This window comes from Crocuta crocuta, unplaced genomic scaffold (genome assembly GCF_008692635.1).
Source record: "Crocuta crocuta isolate KB4526 unplaced genomic scaffold, BGI_CrCroc_1.0 scaffold126, whole genome shotgun sequence".
NCBI classification, from domain to species: Eukaryota; Metazoa; Chordata; class Mammalia; order Carnivora; family Hyaenidae; genus Crocuta; species Crocuta crocuta.
The window spans coordinates 1,381,080-1,402,514 of NW_027531000.1; the positions used below are offsets into that span (position 1 = coordinate 1,381,080).

The following is a 21,435-nucleotide window of genomic DNA, read 5'->3' on the forward strand; positions in this document are numbered from 1 at the left end:
TGTGTGTGTGTCTCTCTCTCTCTGCCCCTCCCTGACTGACTCTCTCTCTGTCTCTCAAAAAAATGAATAAATGCTAAGAAAAATTTTTTTAAGAGTCGGACACTTAACCAACTGGGCCACCCAGGTGTCCCAGAATCAACAGTTTTTGATTCTTAACTAACTCTGTAACTTGATAAAATAATAGTAATAATAATAATAACCTACTTACTCTCTGGGCCTCAGTTTGTTTATCTGGAAAATGGAAATAACAATCCCTAAACTGCTGATATGCCTATTCTGGGGTCTGCTCAAACCAGGACCATCATTTTGATATATGCAGGATATGACTCTTTGGATTCAAGTTAGAAAACACTAGGAGACCAAAACTGATCAGATATAATGGAAGGTGACTAGGCTTTATCAGCACTACTGTCTCTACTCTCTGGTGCAGGTAGAAATCCTCCAACTCTCTCAAAGGCCAAGAGAGTTAGAATCAGTTAAAACTCACTGGGTGATATGGATGGACCAAGGAAACAGCATTTTCATTGATTTACAGGTATCTTCTATATGAACATTTAGGGAGAAGCTGTAATGGGGAGGGGTAAAATGCAGGTTTCCTGGAATCTAACCCCTCTTATTCTTTTTTTTTTTTTAATGTTTTATTTATTTCTAAGAGAGAGAGAGAGAGAGACAGAGTGAGCAGGGGAGGGTCAGAGAGAGAGGGAGTCACAGACTGAAACAGGCTCCAGGCTCTGAGCTGGCAGTCAGCACAGAGCCCGACGCGGGGCTCGAACCCACGAACCGCGAGATCATGACCTAAGCGAAAGTCAGACGCTTAACCGACCAAGCCACCCAGGCGCCCCTAACCCCTCTTATTCTATCTCTTAGGGTAGAAATTAGTTGTCTATGATGACATTCCATTGTAACCTTCTTTTACTTTACTTGAGACATTGATAGGCAGGGAATTTTGACCTAGACTTTAGAGAAATTACCCATTCTCCCCCAGCATTGCTAACAGGCACCTACCTCTTCAAAGGGGAACAACCACCCTGAGATATTTCACTCAAAAGCAATGACCACAGGCTGTTATTCTCAGTTGCTAACAAGAAAATATTGTTACATTACAACATCCTAGAGTTACAGACCCTACACAGAGGCTTTGTACAAGGGTCTCTTTACCACAAAAACCAAGCACTTTGATACAAGTCTATGCAGAACTAGCATATTAACATCTAAGAATACTTAGCATAAATAAAAGCTCAAACCACAAATTATTTAATGTAGCACTGAGCGACAAGAGAGAATCTTATATAGAAGTTAATGTCTGCCAGAATCCTTAGTCTTGCCACAAAATGTCCAACCGCTTTACCCACACACTGTGAATACATGGAGCAAATGAGTAATTACTGTCCAGAACACTGCAATCTTAATGATGGAATCCTACAATTACCAAAGGAATTGGCCAACATTCTCTGCTTGCTACAATGGCATTTTGTCAGCAATTAATGACTGTATAATAATCAATAGGAAAGCAACTTCATTCTTGGCTTTCCACTAGGCTTATAAATACATTTTAATTAATTTATTAGTAATTTTAGCTCCTCCATAACTCATTGGCAAGACTATTTGTAACTGACACCTTCAAAATGAATGGACAAAGGCTATCAAATTAACTTCCTAACTGAAGAAGTTTCAAATAAAAGAATTCTTGGTCCAGATCAATAAACTAGTAAATCAAAATAGGTCCAGGCTGATCTTTGCCCCTTACAAAGACTACAGTTCCAAGCTATTTCACGGATCATAATTAATGGATACATATGCAAAGTTCAGAAGGCAGTTCCACCTAACCTCGGCAAAACCAGATTTTCAAATAATGCTCTTTCCTGGGGGGTGGGGGGGTAGTTTTATACACCAAGTCCAGAAATGAGTTCACTATTTGGGAGACCACCCCATGAAACATTATAGAGTTAAACCAGAGCTTGAAGATGGTGACTGTGGGATAAAAGGGGTACCTACAGGAAGAAATAAAGATGTACATACAGGTATCATCCTTGTGGGATAAATGGCCTATCTAGAGAGGCCATTTGTCCCCTCCCTGTACAGAAAACTAAGGACATACCTAGGTCAATGTATGTTATAACCAGGTGCTTTAGGAAGTTAGAAATAACAGATAAATGGGAAGGAAGGAAGGTGAAACTCAGGAGTTAAGAAGGGTGATCCAAAACTGAATTGTCACCCTAAAGCCTCAATTGTTTTCTGTGGGTGGAGGACAGGGAGAAAAAAGGACTTTAACGAGGTACATAGACTTTTTGAGACACAAAGTTATTATACCTGCTTAATATTCTTAAAGTGGTCCCAAACATACAAAGTGCTTTTATGTCTTACTATCCCAGTTTATAATGGTGTTATCACCTGAACATTTTTCCTGGAACTCCACCACTTAGTATACTCTGGCATCACCCACACCTAGGTATGAATTACAACTGGACACTTCCTCGTCAGACACTTCCATCATCACTGCTCTTAAGCTCAGTGGCCTTGTCTATAAAATGGGGACCAGAGTATTTTCGACTGGATGGTGTTAGTGCAAGCAGAGACTGTGTGCAAAGCACTCAGTAGCACAGACAGCTGGCACTTACTGGTTGTTATTATTATCACCACCGCCATACTCCACCCACACAGTTCTTTCTTACACTCAGCCTCCCAATGCTGCAGCCCAGGCTAGATTCTCCCCTCTTCCAGTCACTAGAAATGACCTGTAACTTGGCCCCATTCCCCTATAACCCTAGACTTCTATTTACAATAAACTGAAACTAATGCCTACTGGAGTTTACAGATGTACAATCTACCTATGATTTTCACTGAAAGGCCATATTCAGAATACCTAAGTATTTCCCACAGAAAAGATTTTAATGGTTGGCCTTTCAGGCTTTGCAACTGATGAAAAAGGAGATTTTTGTCTAAAGAAAGAGATGCCTTTGGTGACCTTCAAAAATTTCTTTCTTTTAATGTTTAATTTATTTCTAAGAGAGAGAGAGAGAGAGAGAGAGAGAGAGAGCAGGGTGAGAGAGAGAGGGAGACACAGAATGTGAAACAGAATCCAGGCTCTGAGCTAGCTGTCAGCACAGAGCCCGACACGGGACTCAAACCCACGAACCATGAGATCACGACCTGAGCTGAAGCTGGACACTTAACTGAGTGAGCCACCCAGGCACACCATCTTTGGTGACCTTCAAATCACACCATGTCTTTGCGGAAGGCCAGTGTGGCTAAAGATTGGTATAAAATAGTCCCAAATGAGAATCTAGTCAGAGGATGGCCAAGTACAGCTGTTGGGACAACTCACTGTTTTTGTAAATAGGGTTTGACTGGAATGCAGCCACACCCATTCATTTACATATGTCTGTGGCTCCTGTCCCAAGACAATAGCAGAGCTAACTCCTTACAACACTCTATGGCCCTTTACAGAAAAATGCTGCCAATCACCACCAAGTCACACTTCTGTTGCTATAGCCACAGGTACCATACTTACTACAGTGAAAGAGAAACTTAGAAAAGTGCATCTGGCATGAAAACAAAAAAGCAGAACAGAAAAAATAAACAAAAACTTGCTGCTTGCACAAAAGGAGTGGATTAATCCCTGAATATTGATGGACTGTGACATGCTTATTTCCCCCTGTAAGACCTGTCCAAGTACACTTTTAGAATGAGCACGTTAAAAATGGATTGATGGCTATGTCAACAGTAGGGCAATAAAATAAACCTGCTTGCTCAAACCTTAGCTTTTTCATTTATTAAAACAACAAACTATGGTAAAATGTATGTTTGGAGGTACTGATCTTGGTTCAGACATAAGATTTTGAGTGTCACATTAATGAAACCTCAAATCCATAGAAAATTCATCGCGAACAAAGGCCATTCTGTGTACAAAGTGGGTGAAAAAACATACCTATTAATATTTATAAAACAATTTTCATCATCAAAAGCACATTGTTACATGCTTGATAGATTATACAAATGAATTTTCCTTCTGAACAAATATCAAAGAAAGCTGCGGTACTTATATTCATAGGGCGTTTTGGTTTTTTTGTTTAGTGCTGTGAGATTCTACAAGCTGCTAATTCACCAACCTAGATGAAGAATCTGACTGTCAGTTAGTAGCCTCTGACCCTAGAATTTCAACAGAAGAATGTGCTACAGAATTAAACAAAAGAAAACTACATTTCAGAGGGGAGACTCACACATAAAAGAAACATAAAAACAGCAGGGAATGAGACTGTCATAATTAGTTTGAAAAATAATCTGTCTGCAAGCAATGTACTGTATTTGATTTGTGATAAGTAACCATAATGTGCTACTGAAATGCACCTTGCCAAGATGGCCTTAAAATGCTGATACTTTCAAATTAGTCCCACTTTCCATTAAATAGTGATGTTCTAAGAGTTGTATACTTTTTAGAACTTTTCTGGAGTTGCTGTGAAAGAGAAAATAGATATGAGGCAGGAGGGAGATTTGGGTGAAGGTAAAGAACTGAAAATGTTCTTGAAAATAGAGTCTTGTGTATAAAGAGAGAAACAGAGAGAAACACCCACCAACAACATGGGCACTTGCTAATATGAAGCAACAGGGTGGCTATTTAGAGACACTCATCTGAAGCAAGAAAGGGATTTGATGTGGGAATTAACTTTGGATCACTCACCCTTAGCTCTCATGGAATCTTGGCCAGGTAGTCCCTGTTTCAAATTGGGTTTCATCCCTTTTGCTTGGTGAATGGATTTGGGCTCCAACTGACGAAAAAGCCTTAGAGCAGGAATTCTCAGACAGGAGAATAACTTACTGGCAGGTTAGGTGAGATCATTTTCTATTGTAGGGTGCTGTGCTGTGTACAGCACAACGTCTCTGGCCTCCACACACGAGAGGCAAGTAGCATCCTGTAACTCCCAGGTGTAATAAACAAAACTGGATGCTAACTAGATTCACTGTGGTGATTGCATGGAATCATTGCGCTGTACACCCTAAAGTAACACAATGTTATATGTTAATTATATCTCAATAAAAAGGTCCCTAGACATGGGCAAACATCTCCTGAGGGGACAATATGCTCATTCTCCTCACTGATAAACACTAAAGACACTAAAGAAAGAAGACTGTGTGCAGACAGATCTTCCTGAAAGTGGTAAGAACTGACATAGAACATAAAATCTCACAGCAGGTTGCAAAATAGATGAATGAATGCATGCATAGGTAGATAAATAAATAATGATAAAGCAAACCATGCTTCTAACTTGGCCAGGTGTTTAAGGAATTAATTCTGGCAATGCAACTGGGTAAGCAAGGAAAATAGTTAATTTCTCTTCGACTATTTAACGGACAGTTTACTTACATGTCAATAAAAGTTAGGCCAATCTGGTAGACATGTGGTGACTCAGTGTCCCTGCATTGAGAAAATGCCTTTCTCCTATACATGTGCTTCCAGTCAGTGACTGGTCTAGATATGGATATGTGACCCATGCAGGGCCACTCGGAATCATTTGAAAAGATTGCTATGGTTGCTGGACGAGAATGATGGAAGACTAGGAGCCATCTTGGCTGCTCTTTCAGAGAGCCCGGCTGACAAAGAAGCCAATTCTGAAGCAAGCTGGGCTGGAAGATCAGACAATCCCTGCTTCCCTTCATGCCCTAAATGAGTCCACTCTGTAAACTTTCCTGTTATATGAGGAAAATAAGTATCCTTCCCTGACCTGGAAGCTTTTCAACAGAAACCGGACTGATACAGGTTTCTGTCACTAACAAGGATTATAATCCTAGTTAACAGTCACTAAACTACATTACAGTCAATAATACCAAATTATATTCTTTGACTCAAATTATTAATCACATTGGAAAAACTAATTCTTGGACTGCAGTTTTCCCCCACATTAAAAATTTCCCATAGGTGACCTAGCAGCATAGATGTTATCAAGATCACCATTCTTCATTCAACCAGGTATCATGTGTTGTGCAAATATATCACCGATCATCTGGATTTTTAAAAATTCTTCCTCATTAACCAATGGAAGATGGAAGAAATTCTCTTACAAAGAAGCTCTGCAATGAATAAATTTAAAGTAAAAATGTCTGGTGTGATGCCAAGCTCCTTAAACTTCTAAATTAAGAGTCATTATTAAATTAAAATTTTAATGTGAAATGTTATAGACTCTGCCATTACTGATCTTGAAAAAAATTAAATATTCACATTATAAATATTAAGATTATTAATACTGCTAGGATATAAATGATTTTTTTTACAGCTCCTAAATAAAGGATTGCTTTAGGGGATTGTGACAATGATGAAGATCAATTTGTACATTTGGTCATTAATCACCGTTTCCTAATTGGGTTTAATTTGACTACTGCTCATTACAGTTATAAACCAACATACTCATTTAATTGTGATTATAATTCAAAAGCTGAACTTTTATGGTACAATGAACAAATTAATAGCTAAAGATAATTTTGCTCTTAAAAATATCACATAAGACTTATGCTTTAATGAACTGTATACATGGAATATATTTTATGGTGATTCCTTTTAAACAGTTCAAGAATTTTCCTTTCTCTTGATAATTAAAAAATAAAAACTTCCGATTTCCTGAGGTTCTACAAATATACTCTAGGAAAAATTTCTTGCACCCTTATAACCTGTGACTGACAACTTACCAAAGGGTTGAATGAAAGTAGTATTATGCCCTGATTTTTATCTAAGTCCTTGGCTAAATTTACATTTTTTCAATACAAAATAACAAGGTTGCTTATGCATACTAGTTTGAAAAGCAAGCCATGACCTTTAAAAACTTAAACTGAATTTCCTTCTCTTTTGTTTCTTGGATTTAATTAAAAGCCACTTTTGACTAACATGCCCAAACTGGAGACTACATCTAGATCATTCTGATAAAAGTAAATTAATATTTTAAAAAGAAAAAAAAGTAGAAAATAAGGCAGTCTGGTATGTCAAAATCAACATATACACTGTACTGTGAGAGACATGGGTTCAAATCCCAACTTTAGTAACTAGATATCCATGGTGGAGTCACATTAATTTTCAATCCTCTATAAAATGGGGATAATAACTCCTTATTTTTCAGAGTTGCTGTAAGTAATAAAAAAGAATGTATGTAAAAGTATATCACAACACTGTGTCATATGAGTACAAAAAAGAATCTTCTTCCATTTGCTTACTCTCTGTATTAAATACCGATGATTTATAGTCAAACATAATTTTAAAATATTTACAAATAAAGGTAGTTTGCTTACAAATGACCCACCAAATAAAAATCTGGTGGATCACATGTGTAAACCACTATTTTCAATAGCTTCCTAAACATCATCTTCTGGTCTATCCTAACATGAAATCTTAAAAAAAATAAAACTAGGTAAAAAGATGAAATACATGCCTTTTCTGATTATTCTTTTTTCATAGTTATCACTTAATTTAACTCTGGTCAACAAAAACTAGAAGAATACAGAATCCTCCACCAGAAATTCCACAAGACTTGTGGAGGGAATTGAGAACTATTTTTCATTAGTTTAAGTACAGTTGATGACAATTACAATTTTAAACGTCGTAGTTTTTGTATCATGTTTTACTTTCAATGTCGATTATCTTGTTCAATTTTCAGAAGGATAAAAAATTATAAAATAATAATAGCTAATGTTTTTGTACCTCTTACTATATGCTATGCTTTGTTCTAAGAACATTACCCTCATAACAACCCTCTAAGGTAGGTACTGTTATTGTCCCCATTTTGTATTTTTTAAAAATTCCAGTATAATTAGCATACAGTGTTATATTAGTTTCAGGTATATGATATAGTGACTCAACAACTACTCAGTGCTCATGACAATGAGTGTCTTCTTAATTCCCTTCACCTATTTCACTTATATCCCACACCTGCCTCCCTTCTGACAACCACCAGTTTTTTCTGTTTTTAAGAGTCTGTTTTTTTTTTCCCTCTTTTGTTGTTCATTTGTTTTCTTTCTTAAATTCCACGTGACTGAAATCATAAGGTAATTGTCTTTCTCTGACTTAATTCATTTAGCATTATACTTTCTAGATCCATCCATGTTGCAAATGGCAAGATTTCATCCATTTTTATGGCTGAGTAATATTCCACTGTATGTATGTATATGTATATGTATTTATGTATATGTGTGTATAACTCATACCACACATACATATACCACTTCTTCTATCCATCTATAGATGGATATCTATCTTCTTCTATCCATCTATAGATGGATATTTGAGTTTCTTCTGTATGTTGGCTATTTGTAAATAATGCTACAATAAACACATGTATTTTATGTGCATGTATACTTTTGAATTTGTGTTTTCATTTTCTTTGGGTAAATAAATATCCAGTAGTAGATTTCCTGGGTCATATGGCCATTCTATTTTTTAAAATTGTGAAGAAACTCCACATTGTTTTCCATGGTGGGTATACCAGTTTGCATTCCCACCAACAGTGCACAAGGGTTCCTTTTCCCCTACATCCTCACATTTACTGGTTTCTTGTGTTTTCTACGTTAGCCATTCTGAAAGCTGTGAAGTGCTATCTCATTGTGGTTCTGACTGTTTTCCCTGATGATGAATGATGTTAAGCATCTTTCCTTGTGTCTGTTGGTCATCTGTATGCCTTCTTTGGAGAAATGTCTGTTCATGTCCTCTGCCCATTTTTAAAGACTTTTTGGTGTTGAATTGTATAAATTCTTTATATATATTGGGTATTAACCCTTCATCAGATATATCATTTGCAAATATCTTCCCCCATTCAACAGGTTATCTTTTTGTTTTCTTGACTGTTTCCCTTGCTGTGTAAAAGCTTTTTATTTTGAGGTAACCCTGGTAGTTTATTTTTGCTTTTGTTTCTCTTGCCTCAGGAGACATATCTAGAAAAATATTGTTACAACAATGTCAGAAAAATTACTGCCTGTATTTTCTTCTAGGATTTTTTTCATGACTTCAGCTCTTACATTCAGAGTTTTAATACACTTCAAGCTTGTTTTTGTGTATGGTGAAAGAAAGTTGTCCCGGTTTCATTCTTTTGCATGTAGTTGACTGGTTTTCCCAACACCATTTTTGAAGAAACTTCTTCCCGTTTCGTATTCTTGTCTCCTTTGTTGTAAATTAATTGACCCTATAATCAGGAGCATATTTCTATTCTGTTCATCTATATCTCTATTTTTGTACCAGTACCATACTTTTTGATTATTATAGCTTTGTAGTATATCTTGAAAACTAGGCTTGTGATACCTCAATCCTTTTTCAAGATTGCTGGCTCTTTTTCAAGATTGCTTTGGCTCTTCAAGTCTTTCTGTGACTCCATACAAATTTTAGGATTATTTGATCTAGTTCTGTGAAAAATGCTGTTGGTATTGTGATAGGAATTAGATTAAATCTATAGATCACTTTGGTTAGTATGGACATTTTAACAATATTTGTTGTCCCAGTCCATGAGCATGGACTATCTTTCATTTTTGTCATCTTTCTTTCACCAATGTTTTATAGTTTTTGGAATATAGGACTTGCACACTGTTGGTTAAGTTTATTCCTAGGTATTTTATTATTTTGGTTGTAACTGCAAATGGGATGGTTTTCTTAACTTCTCTTTCTACTACTTAATTATCAGTATATAGAAATGCAATGAATTTATATATATTGATTTTGTATACTGTGACTACTGAATTCATTTATCAGTTCTAGCAGTTTTTTGGTGGAGTCTTTCAGGTTTTCTATATATAGTATCATGTCATCTGCATAAAGTTTTACTTTTTCCTTTCTAATTTGGATTCTGTCTATTTCTTTCTTTCTTTCTGTCTGATTGTTGTGGCTAGGACTTCCAGTACTATGTTGAATAAAACTGCTAAGACTAGACATTCTTGTCTCTTTCCTGATCTTAGTGGTAAACTTCTTAATCTTTCACCATTAACTATGCTATTACCTGTGGGTTTTCATAGATGATCTTTATTAAGTTGAGATATGTTCCCTCTAAACCTACTTTGTTGAGGGTTTTTATCACAAATAGATATTCTACTTTATCAAATGCTTTTCCTGCATCTATTGAAATGATCACATGGTTTTTATCCTTTCTCTTGTTGATGTGATGTACCATACTGATTGATTTCCAAATATTGAACCACCTGGCATCCCAGGAATAAATCTCCCTTGATCATAGTGAATGAGTTTTTCAATGTTTTGTTGAATTTGGTGTGCTAATATTTTGTTAAGGATTTTTGCATTTATGTTCATCAGAAATACTGGCCTGTGGTTTTCTTTTTTTTTTTTTTAGTATCACGGTTCTTGTATGAAGGTAATGCTGGCCTCACAGAATGAATATGAAAGCTTTCCTTCCTCTTCTGTTTTTTTAAATAGTTTGAGAAAAATAGGTATTAACTCCTATTTAAATGTTTAGTAGAATTCACCTGTGAAGCCATCTGGTCCTGGAGTAGTGTTTTTTGGGGGTTTTCCCTGGACTACCTGAGAAGAGGAACGTTTATGAATGTCTGGGGCTGGTCTATTTTGTGTGTGACCGTGGATACTTACACAAACCCGGTCACCTCATTCAACAATGACCCTATAAGACAGTTACCACTTTTACCACTCTTTTGGAGTAAGAAACAAAACAAAAACCAAACTCCAAGGCTTAGCCCAGGTCTGTGGCTGGAATATGACAGACCCAGAATTTGAACCCAGGCCCCCTTGTAATATAGTGTACTATCCACCTTGGCTTTCAAGTTGGTTATATTTGCATATAACAAATCACCTAATTAGCAACCCAATGACAAATCCCCCTTTACAAACTGCCCATAAAGTACCAGATAGCATACAAGACACTGGGGGTGAAAATTGCTTAAAAAAAAAAAAAAGACAAGGTTCGTGGAACTTACATTCTGGTTATCCATATCCTATCCACCTGATATCACAGCCTCTACCTTTAAACACACACATATTCACAAGCTTTTGCCACTGAATTAATAAGAACTCACTGAATACCAGTTGTGTGCAAGACACAGTGAAATGGTGGTGGATGCTGAGATAGAAAACAGTTCTTTATACTTCATGATTACCTGATGGGTAGGAAAAAACCTTCCCCACAAGGGAAGGAGGGGGAAATCTTCTCCCTCCTGAATCAGAAGCTGGTAACTATGTAAGGTGAAAGAGTTGGATGGTGGGCACTACGGTTTCACCATGATGATGTAAATCCAGCAGGGGCACAAAAAGTGAAATTTTACAGATTTAGGCAAACTAAAAATCTTCAAGCATTTCTAGCTCCACAAAAAGCAGGCGCATTCATTATACCCCAATGCAGAGGCTCCTATTTCTACCCAAAATTATACCACTGTATAAGCAAGAATGGCCCTGAAAAAACAAAGGGGTGCTGGTGGATGGATGTTTCTAAATATAATAAGAAGGAGCTTCCCTTGAGGCCTGGCATCTGGTAGCAAACAAACTCAAGTCCTGAAATGTTCAACTGTATCACGGGAGCAATTGAAACCACAGCAGAAATTAAATTACTGAACAAAATGAATGCAAAGCTACTACTACTATTTTTTGTACAAGTTAATTCACAGTTGGCATAAACAATTACATTCATTTGTTTCTTTCTTTTTGTTGTTGTTGTTGTTGTTTTGGTTACCTTGTCCTTCTGGGGTTTCACCAAAGGGATTCACTTCCACCTGAGTGGCATCAATTTTCAGGAAGAGATTATACAGCTTCTTAATTTGATCTGCAGCCTAAATGAGATCAAGTACAATGAAATTACACCAAAGCAGTAAAAGAACATTTATTTTGCTGGATTAATGAAACCTTAAAAATACTAAGTTATGTCTTTATGTTCAGTTAGGTTTTCTGAAGGGAGAAAGAGAAAAGCATAATTATTTTAATTTCCTCTGCTATTCATTAGAAGGAATTGCTCAACTTTCCCCAAGACACCAGGAAAGATCATTATCAGGAAAACAAAATATTTTCAGTAGAGCCTAAAATATGTTGTTAATCTTTTCATAAATTTTCATTTCCCTATTAACCAAGCTACAATGCAGTACGAGCCCCCATCAGTAATACAAACATTCTTCATTTAAGTAAAAGGTAAACATGATTTTGAGAGTTTATAATGACCAGGTTTTCCTTATTATGCTAAAATAAGACAGTTACTACATTCATCAGCCCAAACCCATAATCTGTTAAACAACAATTAGTGAGTGTCTAATGGAAAGTGTTGCAAGACAGGAAGACAAAAGTCCGACATAGTAGTTACTGAAAAGCCTGGTTCAGACTAAATAGTTTGTCCCAAGGGCATAAGCCAAAAAGAGCAACAGTATCCCAAGTTTCCCTGATGTTATTCCCTGACTTCATTTTTCTCAAGCTGCTTGAAATTCATTCACCCATTCATTGTTTTCAACCAACTTTTACTAATGGCCTATGTCACAGCATGCTGGCACTGTATGAACAGGGGTAAGGGGAAGACATCACAAATGAGGCCTGACATCAGCCTGGAAAGCTCACACTTGTAGTGACCACAGCCTATGATGCAACACAGAAAGACTGTACAGTTATAGCTGAAAGTTGGGGATAAGCCTCATGCTTGGCTCCATCTTTTTATTATTAAATTTTTAAAATTATTTTTTATCATTGCCTAGCTATAATTTTCCTTTGGCAACATTTTTGCTCATTGTTCCACCCTGAATTTTTTGCCCTCAGATCCAGTTCCGGCTTTTCCCCATCCCTATTATGTATATAAGGGGAGCTGACGCTTGTAGGCTGAATTTCCAAGGCTCCTGGACTAGATGGTTTCCATCTCAGTTCAGCCAAGGGGAGGCAGCTGTAGGAGACAAGAAGTAAGAGAAATGGAAAAGCTGGGGTACTTCTACCCCTCTCCTTCTGGTTTGCAAAATCATCTTCTCTGCTGGCTATAGCAACCACCGGAAGCCCTCTAGGGTTCTACCCTCTGTATCCCAAGGTGCATAAATACCACTGCCTCACTTAGCTCCTCCAGGATACAGGGAGCCACAATTTCCTATTATGGCTTAGATCTACCTTGCCTCTGTCCATCCTGAAATTTCTCAACTCGAATCACCATGGAACCAATTCCCTAGAATAAAGTCCTACTGTGGTAAACACTGAGACTACTTTCTTTGCTCCACTATTGACCGAAGAACTCCTAGAAATAAAATTCACAAGGTCTTAATTTATTTTATATACATTTATAAACGTTCTTAAATCCTAATTTGAAACCCAGTAGCTATAAATAAACAAACATACATAATGAGTAAGCCTGAATATTTCTTAATATTGATTTCTTTCTGGCTAGATAATCTCGTACACGAGACAAAATTCCTAAGGTACACATGAGTCACCCTTTAAACCTTCACCAGATCCACCAGTCACACAGCTCCCTGTGTCTTGTTTGGCAGCAGTCACCTTCCCAGCTGGTGCTTCACTGAAGACAGTCTATGTATGTGCAAGTACACATTGTCTTCATTCACCTTATTAACAAAAACCAACTCGGTTCTATACCTTGTTTCTTTACTTAACAGAGTTTAAAAAGCCTTCATTAGCCACACAAATAGAGTGATCTCATTCTTGTAAGTGGCTACATAATATATTTTTTAATGTTTTTAAAATTTATTTGAGAGAGTGTGTGAGTGGGGAAGAGAAAGAGAGAGAGAGAATTCCAAGCAGGCTCTGCACAGTTATTGTGGAGCCTAATGTGGGGCTCAAACCCACAAACTGTGACATCATGATCCTGAGGTGAAACCAAGGGTCAGGCACTTAACCGAATGAGCCACGAAGGCGTCACTACATAATATCTAGTTGAATGAATGCATCATAATTCAGTTTACCTGTCTCTTGAACAATAGCCATTAGGTTTCTAATAGCTTGACATTACTTAAAATGTGTCTTATCCATCTCTGTATGTATATCTAAAGGATAAATTCCCCAGAGTGGAGCAAAGAAAGGGGTATGGGGGCTTTTTATTTAAATAATAAAAGATGATCTTAAATAATTCTTGGTAGAAGCTCTCACTAATTTCCCATTACACAAACCAGTATCATAGAAATTGTGTTTCTACTCACAACCATAAGTTATCAATCTTCGCCACCATGCCAGGGTGTCTCATATAGGTCTTTAATTGGAATTGCTCTTACTATTAGTTAATTTGAGCATTATTCTCTGAGCTTGAAAGACATCTGTATTTCCTTTTCGGTTAATTTTGTTCATTCTTCTATTGAGATTTTAGTCTTTGTCTCATTGAGTTATAAGAGTTCTTACATGAAGGAAATTAGCTCTTTATCCCATTAAATTGCCAAGTATTTTTGTCCTTTAATTAGTTTACCTTTCACCCATGGGTCTGTTACTTCTGCCACATGGAACAGTAATAATGACACTCTTCTTTCAGAGCTTCTTAGCTTTGGGTCAGACTTTATGAAGGATGGTCTCACTCAGATTCTCCAATTATTTTTTCAAATACTCTAAGATTTCTTTTATTTCATGTGTACTTTTTGTTTTTATATCCAAATGGATTTTGAGTTACAATCCACAGCTGATATGTAACTTGCTGCCAAATAGATTTGTACTTTGGGGGGTTTTCTAGGCCATCTGAGCATGCAAGGTTTTGCATGAAAGAGGCATGCTGGCTATCCTGAACACTGTGGCATCCGCTCTACCCGTACAGCCTCTGCGCAGGGTCAACACTCAATAAAATACTGGTTCAATCAATGATTCATTGAATAATAAGGGGAAACTACATAAGAGAAAACATTTCTGGGTACATACATATATAAGATCTTATACCAGCTACTTTAAAACTTTCTTCTTTTTAAAAATAGACATACTATAAAATTCACGATCTCAATCATTTTTTAAGTGTACAGTTTGGCAGTGTCAAGTATATTCACAATGTCATGAAACCAAGCTCCAGAAGTTTCTCATCCTGCAAAACTGAAACCCTATACTGGTTAAAGAGCAACTCCCCCTTCTCCCCTCCCTTAGTCTGACAATGACCATTCTACCTTCTATCACTATGAATCTGATGACTCTAAGTACCTCAGAAAAATGCAATCATATTTATCTCTTTGTGACTGGCTAATTTTACTTAGCACCATGTCCTCATGGTTCGTCCATGCCTTGTCAGAATCTTCCTCTTTCAAAGGCTAAACAACCTCCCATTGCTGATCCATTTATTTGCCAGTGGATACCTGGGTCACTTTAAAACTTATCAAGCCTTAGGGCGCCTGGGTGGCTCAGTCAGTTAAGTGTCCAACTTCAGCTGAGGTCATGATCTCGTGGTCTGTAGGTTAAAGCCCCGCGTTGAGCTCTGTGCTGACAGCTCAGAACCTGGAGCTTGCTTCGGATTCTGTGTCTCCCATTCTCTCTGCCCCTCCCCCACTCGTGCTCTGTCTCTCCCAAAAATAAACAAACATGAAAAAACATTTTTTTTTTTAATTTTTTTAATGTTTTTATTTATTTCTAGGAGAGAGAGAGAGACAGTGTGAGCAGGGGAGGGTCAGAGAGAGGGAGACACAGACTCTGAAACAGGCTCCAGGCTCTGAGCTGGCAGTCAGCACAGAGCCCGACGCGGGGCTCGAACCCACGAACCGTGAGATCATGACCCAAGCAAAAGTCGGACGCTCAACCGACTAAGCCACCCAGGCGCCCCGAAAAAACATTTTTTAAAAAAACCACTTCTTAAGCCTCTATCAGTGTAGCTTACCACAGAGCCTGAATTTTCTATACATTAGTGGCACTGTAATTACATACTAACACAGCAGCTGGGGGTATTCACTGTTATAACTGTTCATTACTACACAAAGACAGGCCATAAGCATTTTTTTGAGCAGGACTGAAGCATGATTAGATTTGTGTTGTGAGATCTCTAAGGGATATGTGTTATAAAATCTGTGATGTAAGATCTAAAAAAGGGAGAACCAGCCTGGCTTGGAGACAGAATGTGCCCTATTCCAGAGGCTACCCAAGTAAATGACTATATAGGGTAGGCAGGCAGGTGAAATGTGTCAGTCTGAGCAGGTGTGATAATAGGAAATGGCAGGGCCTGGGGCAAGCTGAGGTTAGCTCCCCAGTTTTCTAAACATGTTCAAATTTAAAAAATAAATTAAACACAAGTCAAAGGAAACATTCTGCTGTTTGCCTTACAGGCAGCCAGTTTCCTACTGCCACCTACTTCCTCAGTTCATAACCACACTGTACACACTATTTGTTTTCTCTTCTTTTGCCACCAATTAATGTTATTTTAAGGTTGTTTGCTAAGCAATTTAAAAAATTACGATGCCTAAAATCAAATATCCTTTGGGCCATATGTACGAAACCCTGACAAATTTACAGGTACCTTCAAAAGTGTTTGAACAGCTTAAAAATTTTAGAAGTATTTTCATTTGACTCCAGGAACTAACATCATCAACGTTCACACACAGCTCTTAATGTTAGCCAGAGGGACAAACCATTCCCAGAGGCATAAGTGATCTTTTATTAACTGGGACCATCAAATCTTTTCATCAGATTAAATACTGAAGTTGTATATTGACAATTCATGGTGTTTATGTTTCAGAAATTAATAGCAGAGGGGATAACTAAGATACACTTAACAAATCTATGAATTTTTAGTCATTTTCAGCTTTCCTGTGGCTTTAATCTTTCCAACCAATTCTTGCTGAAATGAATTGTGTCAAGAACATATACTTGGCAGTTTTTGTACAAGCTGATTTTTTTTTTTTAAATCTAATGCGAATACCTCACTGAGCTCAGACAGAACAAGCGTGGGTTATAGGAAAAATAGTAGTAACTTTACAAGATAATCATTTTCTAAGTTGTTCATCCAAGAAAGCACTGCCTCCAAATGCCTAACCATATCCTAGATGAAAATTAAGTAACTTTCAAGGTCACACTGAATCTAAGGTGCCTTGAAGGTATCATTTCCTGACCAAAGGATCACTGATAGATGATCATTTAAATGTTTTCTGGGGCGCCTGGGTGGCTTATTCAGTTGGGTGACCCACTTCAAATCAAGTCATGATCTCGCAATCCTGAATTTGAGACCCCCATCGGGCTCTGTACTGACAGCTCAGAGCCTGGAGCTTGGTTCAAATTGTTTCTCTCTCTCTCTGCCTCTACTCCGCTCATGCTCTGTCTCTGTCTCTCTCTCAAAAATAAATAAAAAATTTAAGGGGCGCCTGGGTGTTAAGCGTCGTCCGACTTTGGCTCAGGTCATGATCTCATGGTTCGTGGGTTTGAGCCACACATCGGGCTCTGTGCTAATGGCTACCTTGGAGCCTGGAGCCTGTCTTCGGATTCTATGTCTCTCTCTCTCTCTCTGACCCTCCCCTGCTCATGCTGTCTCTCTCTCTCTCAAAAATAAATAAAACATTTAAAAACAAATGAATGAATGAATGAATAAGTAAATAAACCATTTAAAAAATTAAAAATAAAATAAATGTTTCTTCTTCTTGGAGTGCCTGGGTGGCTCAGTTGGTTAAGCATCCGACTCAGCTCAGGTCATGATCTCATGGTTTATGGGTTCCAGCTCCACATCAGGCTCTGCACTGACAGCTCAGAGCCTGTATCCTGCTTCAGATTCTGTGTCTCCCTATCTCTGCCCCTCCTCCACTCATACTCTGTCTCTCTCTCAAAAATAAACAGAAACATTAAAAAAATTTTAATGTTTTCTCTTCTTAGGAACCTCCTCTGCTTACTGGACACTGGCTTTCTGGAACACTTCACTGATCTCTGTGGCTTAAGGACATATCCTAATGCAGAGGTTCCCAAATCTACCACTCCAGCACACATACAGTCTCCTTCCTACTGTAAATATAATCAGGTGTCCTTAAATGAACAAATCCCAACACACCTACAACTGAGATCCACCTCGCGCCCCTTCCTACTCCCTCTCCCTATAATCACTACCAGAACCTGACCACTGTTGTGGGAGCCCCTAGAGAACAATGGCTACTTCTCGTCATCTGTTTCCCAGGGTCCAGCAGAGTGAGCAGCACCCAGGCAGTGCTCCCTCCAATTTTGCTGAACAAATGGAGATTTAAAGCCTTTTGTTTAGTTGGCAATGAAAAAAAAAAAAAAAAAAAACACAAGAAAAAAATGAATTTGAAACTTCTTTCCTTTCTTTAATACATTTAAGTCACAAATATGATGACATTATAGCTATTAATGACCCCTGGGAACTTGCATGCTCATCTTCCTTCCACAGGCAAATTCATTTAAAACCCAGAGTGTCTGGGGTACTGAAAAAAATGTGATTCAACCATATAAAGAGCGATGACTCCTGGGGCACCTGGGTGGCTCAGTCAGTTAAGCGTCCAACTTCAGCTCAGGTCATGACCTCACAGTTCATGAGTTTGAGCCCCATGTCAGGCTCTGTACTGACAGCTCAGAGCCTGGAGTCTGCTTCAGATTCTATGTCTCTCTCACTCTCTGCCCCTTCCCCCCCACCACTTTCATGCTCTGTTTCTGTCTCAAAAATAAATAAAAAAAAAAAAAAAAAAAGAGCTATGACTCTTAAATTTTCTCTTATAATATGGAGAGTGGTGAAAAGTATCTTTTGGTGTCTCTAGAACTATTACTGCCTTCTCTAGAGCTCTCTGTTACATTTACCTCCTGAGTAGTCAAGACATGATATTAGCAGAATTGCCCACTCCAGATTTATTCTCCTGCCTGTCATCACCTCCCTAGGAATCTCTTCAAACTGGACATCCTGGACTTATTGTAGCACCTATTCATGCATACGACGAATGTCTGCAGGGCACCTAACATATGTGCCAAGCACTTTACTTCCAACAGAGCAGTGAGCAAGGCTGACAATGTCCCTTCCATGGTACAGAAGAAGATCTGCAAAGGTGACTGCAAATAAGTAAGACAGACAGGGATGTGTAAAGGTACACGGAGAAAGTGAACAGGGTTATAGAGCACATTCTGGAGCTGACTATAGGACAGCGTTGCTAGGACACGGTGACAGTATGGAAGAGTGGTCTCAGTGACCACAACTCCTACACAAGAAGCCCCACAATAAATGTCAAGTGGACAGCTAAGCTAATTCGTGACCTCATTCTCCGCAGGTGACTCCAACCACTGCAGCCCTTACTCAGGAATCCATGATAACTTCCTTTCAGCACATCACTAACTTGGCATCTCTTTGACAGTCTCAGAAGCGACAATTAGTTCCTGTAACTGTCCACAGAGTCCTGGTGCTCTCTCCTGCAAAGGTTTAGCCCAGATGTTCCTGCATCTTCTTCCATCTGGAACCTTCTGCTTTCCAGGGGAGGGTTTCCTTGCAAGTTCAAGCAAGTGCTGTCCTCTCTTAATTTAAACATACATATTTTTTAAAGTCTTACTCTGCTTTACCCTTCTGTGACTTGCCTACTGCCACCCTTCAATTTCTAGAGATCGAGTTAGTCTCAAGAAAAAGAAAAGGGTGTGAAATCTGTTTTATTAGAGGAATGTTGCCCAACTCAATTGCAGGAAATACTCTGGAACCATTGGGAGCCCCAGGGGAACACACACATACTCACATACACACTCACAGGCACATACACATAGTACCTCGGGTTATTAAGGCGGCTTCTCTTGGTAGTGGAGGAGGAATAAACAGCCAGTAAATTCTTATTTAACTGTGAGACAAAGAAGCTTGCTCATGTAAACATCCAATCAGGCCCTGTGGGCTGGACCAAGGGCAATGCAGGGCTGTGAACCTCAAGACAGAGTCTCTCCTTCAACAGCTCAGAGGACAATTTTTCTGTCTTTGAAGCCCTGGGATATAATTACTAAACTGGAATAATTTAAGCTGTTTTCAGTGAAATATCACTTTCAGGCCATTAATATTCATCTCAAATCCCATTAGCTATGAAAGAATAGCAATTAGTTAAGTAATGTGTATTATTAATAACAGTAACAGCTGACCTTTCTGGGGTACTGACTAAGCAGTGGTGTACTGAGCGTACTCTGCCCTGACAAGAGGCCTCTCACTTAGGGTCTCATTATCCCCCTTTCACAGATGATGACAGTGACATTCAGATGGGTGAATCAGGCATGCTGGGTGCCAGTACAGGATTCAAACTCAGGTCTGCCTGACTCTACAGCCTGTCCTTCTAAACACTATGTTGCGTCATATAATTCATGGGCTGGCACTGCAGCACTACAGAAAAAACAAAGAGGCTAACATACACAGCAAAATGCAGGCGTCTGCATGCAACACTCACACCCAACCACATATCTACGTATATCTGAACACATCTCATAAACATCCTTTTCTGGAATACAAGGGAAATATTTTTCTCCATCATAAACAACTGGGGGAAAAATGGTTGGACAATAAATAATCCTGTGTCCTGGAGAATCACAAACATCAGAGACAAGTAAGTAAGTAGCAACTGTTTTCTCAAACAAGGCATGCACAGTGGCCTCCAAATGCTCAGGTACCTGGTTTTTCAAAGGCCCAAGGAAGCCTAGGTTTTCTGCCATCCGCTGAGCTTGGCTGTCCTTTATCCCTTCGATAATGTCAATTTGTTCCTAGTAAAAATGAATAAAATAAGGAAAATTCAAGACAGGCAAATGAAAAGATTCACAACCAGGAAAGAAAATGCTCAGTATTTATTTGCAAATGAGTAATTCAAGTGTGGCATCTTTCCAGAGATCTCTGAACAGGGCTACTGCAGCTGCCTATAGGGTATGTTTTAATTAGCAGACCATCTAAAACACAGCCTTTCCAAAAACCATATAATTCTTCAGGGTGGCATGCTGACAAGACAATCGGATGCCAGTTTTCACTTTTAATTACTATACAGATGGCACTGACGAATATTTAGTCAGTTAATTTTTATGACATCTTTTGGAAGGCTTCCAGAGTTAGGTTTTCCTGCCTAATATTGCTGTTAAGTTTAGAGCTTGTCATATGTAGGTTAAATATTACCATATGATTTAAACACTCTATTGATGATGATAATTATTAATAATACCTGAGCTCTACAAAGAGCCATTCTCTCCAAGATACTAAGCGCTATTCATATATATTATTTCATGTGTTCTCTTCACAAATGGAATGGCTTGTTTAAATCACAGCAATTTTGAAAATGCCCAGGTATTATTGGTAAGCCACCATGTAAAGTCCCAATTTAACTTCCAAGGTAGCTAACCTAAAAGAAGTAATGTCGGTGAAAATATTCTAAAACCAATCACCCAAAGTACCTGATTTAAACAAAGAGGTTTAAGAAATAAAATTCTTGTTTTTTGATTTTTTTAATATTTTATTTCTGAGAGAGAGAGAGAGAGAGAGGGAGAGGGAGAGAGAGAAAGAGAGACAGCATGAACAGGGGAGGGTCAGAGAGAGAGGGAGATACAGAATCTGAAACAGGCTACAGGCTCTGAGCTAGCTGTCAGCACAGAGCCCAACATGGGGCTTG

At 38.2% G+C, this 21,435-nt stretch overlaps 1 protein-coding gene across 2 annotated transcripts in view; it reads right to left on the reverse strand.

The window, feature by feature from the left end:
* Positions 1–21,435, reverse strand: part of SUCLG2 (succinate-CoA ligase GDP-forming subunit beta) — a 260,803-nt gene that overhangs the window by 105,889 nt on the left and 133,479 nt on the right. For both annotated transcript variants that reach the window (XM_077770601.1, XM_077770600.1), the window contains exons 6-7: positions 20,456–20,545; positions 11,655–11,751 (exon numbers count right to left, since the gene is read on the reverse strand). In XM_077770601.1, the coding sequence (XP_077626727.1) occupies positions 11,655–11,751; positions 20,456–20,545 (187 nt within the window). The remainder of the gene's footprint in view (positions 1–11,654; positions 11,752–20,455; positions 20,546–21,435) is intronic.